The sequence below is a fragment of the Arachis duranensis genome, chromosome 5, assembly GCF_000817695.3.
Source record: "Arachis duranensis cultivar V14167 chromosome 5, aradu.V14167.gnm2.J7QH, whole genome shotgun sequence".
Classification (NCBI taxonomy): domain Eukaryota; kingdom Viridiplantae; phylum Streptophyta; class Magnoliopsida; order Fabales; family Fabaceae; genus Arachis; species Arachis duranensis.
In genome coordinates, this window is record NC_029776.3 from 96,401,653 (window position 1) to 96,410,335 (window position 8,683).

Below are 8,683 nucleotides of genomic sequence, written 5' to 3' on the forward strand. Positions count from 1 at the left end.
ATCTCGCAGGGGAGGGGAGTGAAATTTTCTCTAATAATAATAATAATAATAATAATAATAATAATAATTAAAAAATGAATCATTGAACGAAATAATAATGTCTGTGTTATGTGTAACAAAGAAATTAAAAATGTATAATATTTATTTATTACGTGTAAGTATACTTGGCAGGTGTGATGTGTTTAGATTACTTATGTGGATCGTGCATGGAGTATTTCAAGGTCCATAAAAGAGTATTTTGAGAGCCGAAGGATAATGTCTTTGAGAAAAGACACACGAAAAACATAATTAATAGAATTTTTTTCAATTATATGAAATATTTAACTGTGTAGGAACAAATTTATTTTTAGAACAAGTCAATGTGTTGATATGTCGTTTTATTTCTCTAAAAAATAATGCAAAAATGACCTATATTATTAATAATTATGCCGAAAATTACATAAATGTTACTTAAGTTTATGTTTTATCTTTTAGGATTTGGATCCTCTAAAGTTTAAATTTCACTTTAAAGAATAAAGTGTGATTTTTTACCATTTATTTCATAGGTGAGATCAAAAATAAATATAAAAGAAAAACTATTTAAAGGTAGAAGATCATACTTTACTCTCTAAAATAAAATTCAAACTTTTAAAAAATCTAAATCCTATCTTTTATATGCTCTATTTAGTGTGTTGAGTTTGTTTTTTTTTTATTTAAAAATGAATGGTTAAAAAGTACCGTATCAACAGCGAAGCTTCGCAATGGAGCCCAAGAGGAGAGTTGCTGAGTCCCGAGAAATTCCTATGGTTCATTTATAAGTTAAAAAAAAATTTAAAATTTTTCAAACAGATCCTATCCAGTATATCACAATGAAGCCACCAACCAAGTAGAAAAAATGAATTTGTACGTGATGGTGATATGAATGATAAGAGATTTGAAATTTAAAGAGTAATCGCTTTTTCAAATGAAGAGAAAAAAATATAATAATCTCAATTAATAAAAAAAATTACATAATATTTTTATGTTCTTACAAATTTAAAAACTAATAAATCTATTAAAATATTATAATTAATAAATTGAATTTAAAATATTAATTATAATTTTATCAAATAGTTGAGTAAAAATTGAAAGTTAAAGGATATATAATATTTTTAAACGCGACTTTTTGTGTAACTCTATTCTCTGCCATTAATATGACAATTTTTACAAATTAATATGGAGTAAAAGTTAGGGAATATTTTATATATAAATCTAATTCATTTAGAAGTTTTATCCGATTATATCTGTATACTCAAACTGTTACAAAAATTACTTATTTATATAACTATATAATATATAATTTAGTATATATAATAAGGATATAAGAGATGTTTGATACATAACTTTTTTTTTTCTTAAATATTTTTTATTATATATAATCCATAACAATGTTATTTGTAAGATTTGGATTAAAAATCTCTTAATTTGAGTATGACATATTTACCATGATATATTATATAATGTTCGGTTTTGATGATGAATTGGTTATTTACTTATTTATAGTAGTTACTACGTAATTTCTGTTCTACCCTTTGAGTAGTTTTCAAGTTGAATTCAATTGCGACATTTTGATTTTGAGACAACTGATATGATTTACTTGTTTGTTTAATTGAAGATCCAGTAAACACGGCCAACAGTGAAAACGATGAAAAGGAAATTCTATAAAAAGCCAGGGATTCTAGGCTTGCATCAAAGAGGGCATTAATATCTGCTGCCATGGTCTCCATGGAGCCATAGAGAGATAAGCTAATTTACTGCACAACCCAAACTTTCTAAGATCAAATATGATAGATATATGTTTGCAATCATAATTCTCTCTAGAGTTAGCACACGAGTTTAGCTTAAATAACCAAGCAGCAGTCAACATAATTAGGTTTTTTTTGTAGCATAGGTATTTAAAGTTCTAAATGTAAGGTGCAAATTAATGATGTAAACATATATAGGGTAATTCCTCTGGGACAGTAGCACTCTGTGGTTCTTCTTGGTTGCTTCCTGACTCTTCATGCAGCCTTTCAAGCATTTCGTGCCTAAAATATCAAAATTATCAAACAATATTTATAAGCCATGATTTTTTTAAAAAGAAAAGAAAGAAAATGACTATTAGTAGTGAAATTATATTGAATAAAAATTGTTGGATCAAACTATAGTAAAGAGTATGTATAACCTTTTTATGGCCTCTTCAATACGTGGAGTGTGCAACAATTTTGCAAACCGAGTTAGGATCTTTTCAAGGTCAGTAACTTCAACCACAAATGCCTCCACATCTGTTAAACAAGTTATACTCTTGGTGCTCAGAAATCTTTCTTCAGGAAAAAATAATTTGTCACCATCTGCAAAAGATATTGCATTGATTAATTATTATGCGACACAGAACCATATATAAGAATTAGTTACCAATCAATCATATAATGCTCCAATGCATATATGCATAATCAAAATTTATAATATAATGAAACTTGATTCACATTTATAATTAAATTTAAATTAAATTAAATTCATATTTATAATCAATAATTATTATACCTGTGCTACTATTGGATGAAGCTCTCTGAAGACACCAGAAAAGGAGTTCTTGGCAACATGCATCCCCGTCAGATATGTGGACGCTTGTTCCACTGCTGTCCTTGATCTCCAGTTTTCCATGCACAATAAAGACTATCATCTCTATTAAGTCACCTGGATACATGATTGTACTGTCTGCCAAGTACAGCTTCCACTTTGATTCCATACAGATAGCATCAAGAATTGACTGGTGCATGATTTCAAAGAGTTGAACCTAAAAAGGTTTTAAAGAAAAAGTGGCTGGTTAAAATATCTAGCATTCATACAAAATTGATTAACTATGGTGCATATAATATGGATGGGTCATAAATCCATTAGATAAAGTAATATGGTTTCTCACTTACTATATTGACTTAATATTTTGTTAGATATTTAAACCAAGTTGAGTAGAAATCTTATGATGAAATTATAATATGTGTTGATATTAATTATGCTATATATTTGTAAATTTTTTTAGAATTTTCATTATTTTATTTGATAAAAGGTAAATATATAGATATTATGATAGAAAAGTCTAGAAATTAAATAAATAATTTAAGTGTTAGAAATATTTAGAATATTTAAAAAAATCTAAGATATATTCAAGTAAATATCTAAAACCTAAAATTATTTAGAGATCAGATTATGATGTTTTAACTTGTGAGTCTTATAATAGGTCCTTCTAGAGTACATTGTAATCAATTGAAAAACACATTTAAGTTTCACTAATTTTTATAATTTTTTCTTAACTGTCAACAATATAACTATTAAATTCCTCAACTAATTTATCCAAACTACTTTTTCATCAGAATTATTGTTACTATTTTTGCTACAACATTCAAGTTTATAATACACTAAACCAACTTTAAATTATTTCATAAAACTAAGAGTTGAGTTGTCAAATTAAATAAAAATAACTTAGAATAAATATAAAAAAAAATTAGTTTAAGACTCCACACATTGTTAATACATGAGAAGATTTGAAAATTCAGAACTCATGTCTTGATTAGTTAAAGCCTATCTTTTACTAATTCAACATTTTAAATCAAAATTGAACACAAGTTGTAGTTACCTCCATGCAACTGATATTGAAATCAACATTTATTATGTAAGTGTTGTCTATATTAATGCACATATATGTGTTTGTAATACATGTTCCATGATGAATAAAAAAAATGCTTACTGTTTGTTTAAAGATTCTCTCGTATATTCTTAGGATTATTACTAAGTTTGAGTGAAAAATATAATAATGCCATTTATGTGAGTAAATGATCTTGAGCAAATTAATTATGGAATTTATATATGCTTACAAATATTTTTAACATTTGATATTAGATTCTTACCTTTTTAATAATGGGGAGAAACTGATGCCTTGTTAGGTCTCTCTGGATATCCTTTGGCATACTCTTCAAAAGTTCTTCTTCCTTCATCCCTTTTGTTGCAGCCCAATTCTGAATTTCAGCATCTAGTATTCTCCTGCATGATAGAAAATAAAAACCAGAATAGGATCCTATTATATAAGTTAATGACCAATGAATAAAATGTAACAATTGATACAAGTGTGTTCCATCACCCATTGTTTCTATCCTCTAGGACTTCTATCCATCCTTTTTATTTTCCCCTAATTCTACTCATACCTGCTTAAATCTTCTGGTAGGTGACGATGCCTTGACCATCGTTCAATTTCATTGAGTCTAAGTATGGTATCTATCTTCCTGCAAACAATATTGAAGAAAATGCATCAAGGACATTGTAATAAAGCTAAAAGTAGTGAAACTTTACTGTCAAATAAGACACATAATGCACTTCTATTTTTCAAAAAGAAATGTTCTACCTCCTACTGAGACCTTGAATAATACTTGTTATGTTTCCAAATATAAGTGCAAAAATTGAGATCGCCAATGCTCTGATAGCCCATACGAAGAAGACTTCTTCCACATTAGAGATGCTTGGAGTTTTACCAGAAATGTTACTAATTTGCTGCATTAAAATATATCAAACTATTCATGTATCATGTTTAATTAATAGTTTAAGTTATTCATAATTGACAAAAGGAGTAAAGAGTTAAATGAGCATACCGTGATACCCCAAAACAGTGTAAATATATATTTGCGAAATGAGTGATATCCCACAAGTGGTATTATATCACCAAAGATCCCATTGCTAGAAGTATTAGAGAAACAGATGCTGGCATTTTTATTTATCAACCACTCAGTTGCATCATTGTTTGCCTTAGAGTCACAAACGATGATACTCTTACATCCAATTATGCCAGACGCATTGCAGGTAGCTAGCAAACATTTCTCAACCTTCTGCAAGAATAAAGAAGGAAAGAATAAAATCAATTAATAAATGACGTGGCTTATTGTTACACATTGAAGCACAAGCTTACAATCATATCATTTTAAAAACTAGTTTAAATTAGTCAAAAATTACTTTATTTTATATTTATTAATTACTTTTAAAATAAATTTAATTTTAAATATTATATAAATAAAATTATAGATATTATATTAAAAAAAATTAAATTATTGTTTCTCTAACTTTATTATATACTGAGGCACTGGAAATAAAAAATATCATCTCATCATTAATGACCATGATTACTTCTTTTATAAGTAGCATTCACAGAGGCCAAGGGCGAATGAGGGAGAGCACACTTGCCACAACCAAACCACAAGACACACGACTTACTATTCATTGAGATAAATAGATTTTCATAAAATTCATTGTAATCAATTAAAAAAAACACTCAAATTTTACTAGTATATATATTTTTTTGTAATTATTAATAATATAACTATTAAATTTCTCCTACTATTTATCTAAACTACTCCTTCATCAAATCCATCTTTATTATTCTTGCTACAATATTTAAATTCATAATACATCAAAGAAACATCAACCCATTTTATAAAACTCACATATTTTCACCACATGTAAAAATTCAAAGAAATTTTGCAATTTTAATTAAGGAAAAAGAACCTAAAAGTATTGTTTCCACTTACCTGTACAGCAGCGAGATATCCGAAACATCCAACAAGATGTCCAATTAGTACAAGGACGGCAACATTTTTTGCATAAACAATCCAAATAGTTCCATGCGCGTCAAATAATTTTTTAGGGAAAATTTTCACTATTTGGATGACTTGTTGCACAATCAGCATTATAAGCAGCCAGGAATTAAGACGTCCAAAAAATGTAGGCACTACCTCACTTTTTGGGATACCATATATCATCACCTACAAACATTTCACCACGGTTATTTATAATTATGATTTATTAAAATAAAAAAAAACTTTTTTTTTTCAGAATGTTAAACTAAAAAGAAATAACGGCAAATTCATTGAAGACAAGAATACCATAACAAAATAAGAAAAACGAAGTGGTTTATATATATACAATATATTCAAAACTAGTAGCAAGAGAACAAGTAAGGGATATGACAAGAAATTTACCAGAGAAAGAAATTTACCAGAGAAAAAGGAAACATGAGAAAGAAATCAACAGCAAACCCATTTGGTGCTAGTATGTAACGGAGAGCAATTTTTGTTGGATCGTCAACTAAATATCCACCACCACCTGTTGGCTTAGAAGAAATATAAGCCATCCTAAACTGTTAAATGAAATTCAACTTGGTAAAATTATCAAGTAGATTCTAAGATTTAGTCATTTTTAATTGACTAATTATGGTTAATATAAGATTTTTTAAGACCCGTCTATTTTAGTGTCAAAACTCAAAAGTGTCTTGAAATAAGATCAAATTAATGTTGGAAAGATTACAAGTAAAAAATTACCCGCCAAATAATGTTCGTTCCAAGGACAAGATCAATGACGAATATGATGGGAATATATGTTCTTTGTGCGACCAACCACAGGACTCCAACACATTTATGATCCTGCAAATAAATAACATAAAAAATGGTGACAACTAATACTAAAAATTATTAGAAATGACGAGTATTTATGGAATTTTCTAATTAAATATAAGGAGAAAATGATCATACCATATCTCCATATATAATGAACAAAAATAATGCCTCCACAATGACTTTAAATAAGCCATGCAAATAAGCGTGCTTGGTCCAAAAAGATACCCATTTGCTGTGAGGATTCAGAGCAAGTGAAAGCCAGAAGGAGAATGTCCAGAAGGAGAATGTGGTAGAATTGTTCGCGTTCTGATTAAAAGCATTAGAGCATGAGAAGACAAATAAATAAATAAAATAGAAAAAAGTATAGGGACCAGCAATTTTATTACATTTTAGCCAGCATGTAACCAACAGATAAAAGTGAGTCATTGGATGAAATCTGACACCATCAAATCATCATTGATGGCTACCAATCACAAATGTTGCTGTCCCCTAATATTGTTCAATAAAATAACATAGACAATAATAATCTTATATTTGTATATATTTTATTAGTTAGCTAAATCTATGACTATTCACATGGCACAATTAACCTAACTTGTATATCAAATGAGCTTTATTAACTTAAATTCTTCCTTTGGTAGTATATTTTCTTAGTTTCCTAAATCTATGACTATTCACATGGCACAATAAACCTAAGTTGCATATCAAATGAGTTTTATTAACTTAAATTCTTCCTTTGGTAGGAAACATTCTAGTTATTATAGAGTATAATAGAATAATAATATGAAAGAATATATTGCCATTTTTCATTAAGAGCAATGTTAGGGCCTGCAATTTTTGTGATTGGTAGCCATCAAATAGTCATCAATGATGATTTAATGGTGTGAGATTGGTATAAGATTTTATTCAATGGCTCACATTTTTCTGCTGGTTACATACTGGCTAAAATTAAATAAAATTGCTGCCCTCTAAACTTTTCCTATACCTATACTTACTTAATGTTGTTACTTTGATTCTTTTAAAAAAATTATGAACCTATATTTTTAATAATTCTTTTTACCTATGTTTAGTTCAAAATTTACTTATCACCTTTCTTACAATACTTTATTTCATTTCATATTTATGTAGTGTTAACATTAAATAAAAGTAGTATGACAATACTATTACAATCAAAGAAAGTTGTGAATAAAAAATCTTAGAAATAAAAAAATTACATCAGTTAAATCATGTTTCGGAGTCTTCAAATAGTTGGGACATGTATTGCAAAAGGGTTTATCACATAATCCTAGCGAGTCAGATGCTGCCAGATATTTGTTCCCAACTTCTATTCTTAATGGGGGTGGTGCTTCTTCTCCTCCTTCAGTCTCAGATTGCTCCACGTGAATGGTGACTCTGGCCATCTTTCCTAGAACATTATGTAAGTTTGTTTACCATTAAAACACATGCATTTGATACATATACTATATTATCAATTTCATGACAAAATAGTTCAATAATTCAATATATTTGTCATTCTATTAGCTGAAAATTACTATACAATAAGATTATAAAATAATAAAACTTGATTTTAAAAATGAATCTTAAATCCTCCAAAGCATGGATGAAGACAAGGTGTTGGATATATAACCCAGTCTCCACTGTTTTTGACTTTGGCATGAGCTAAAAATTTTTTCTCTGAGATCTGAATGGTCAAGGTTAACGATATATAATTATGGTTTAGTTACTTCAATCTTAATAGTTTCACTAAATTTTTAGTTAGAATAAATTTTGGAGCTAAAATCTAAGAGCTGTGCTATTCTTGTTCTTCCTATTCTAAGAGCTAAGAGAGCATAATAACGATGAATGTAAAGTATTAGCTTGTTTTATTTTTTATTCATGTAATCATGTTAAATGAACGTACAAATATAGTGTTAATATATTAAATACCTGTTATAATTTTTTTATATATATATAATTAGTACACTTTTACTTTAATGAATCAAATCCTTTTGAACAAATATAATTTTAGTTAATATCATCTAAACAGTATTTAGTTTTAGATAAAAAATATTTTAAACACAAATCACATTATTATCAATATAATTTTAATCAAAATTAATTTTACAAAAATACAATAACTTCAATTTTTACTTAAAAATGGTAAACTAAACACACAGCAAAAACTTTTGCCGTAAATTAAAGATACTTACAAATGTGGTGGAAAAAACAACAATGCAGATAAAAGAAGAAAATAATTAATATCAAAGAAAAAT

The 8,683-nt window shown here is 27.6% G+C and overlaps 1 protein-coding gene across 1 annotated transcript; it reads right to left on the bottom strand.

Annotated features, from left to right (window-relative positions):
- Positions 1 to 2,415: 2,415 nt before the first annotated feature.
- LOC127747687 (probable cyclic nucleotide-gated ion channel 20, chloroplastic) lies at positions 2,416 to 7,831 on the bottom strand. Its single transcript, XM_052261843.1, has 10 exons — positions 7,646 to 7,831; positions 6,357 to 6,458; positions 6,035 to 6,175; positions 5,568 to 5,801; positions 4,638 to 4,871; positions 4,394 to 4,539; positions 4,197 to 4,274; positions 3,903 to 4,035; positions 2,542 to 2,794; positions 2,416 to 2,429 (listed from the first exon to the last, which is right to left on the bottom strand). Exons 1-10 carry the CDS (start codon positions 7,829 to 7,831, stop codon positions 2,416 to 2,418), a joined length of 1,521 nt encoding a protein of 506 aa, XP_052117803.1.
- Positions 7,832 to 8,683: the final 852 nt, after the last annotated feature.

What these genes read in the sequence shown, in the direction of transcription:
- LOC127747687 (XM_052261843.1), bottom strand. Translation starts at nt 7,831, where the DNA reads ATGGCCAGAGTCACCATTCACGTGGAGCAATCTGAGACTGAAGGAGGA. An exon ending in CACTGTTTTGGGGTATCACG is followed by an intron (nt 4,540 to 4,637) that starts GTATGCTCATTT and finishes ATTTTAATGCAG; the next exon opens with CAAATTAGTAACATTTCTGG. An exon ending in ATTCAAGGTCTCAGTAGGAG is followed by an intron (nt 4,275 to 4,393) that starts GTAGAACATTTC and finishes TATTGTTTGCAG; the next exon opens with GAAGATAGATACCATACTTA.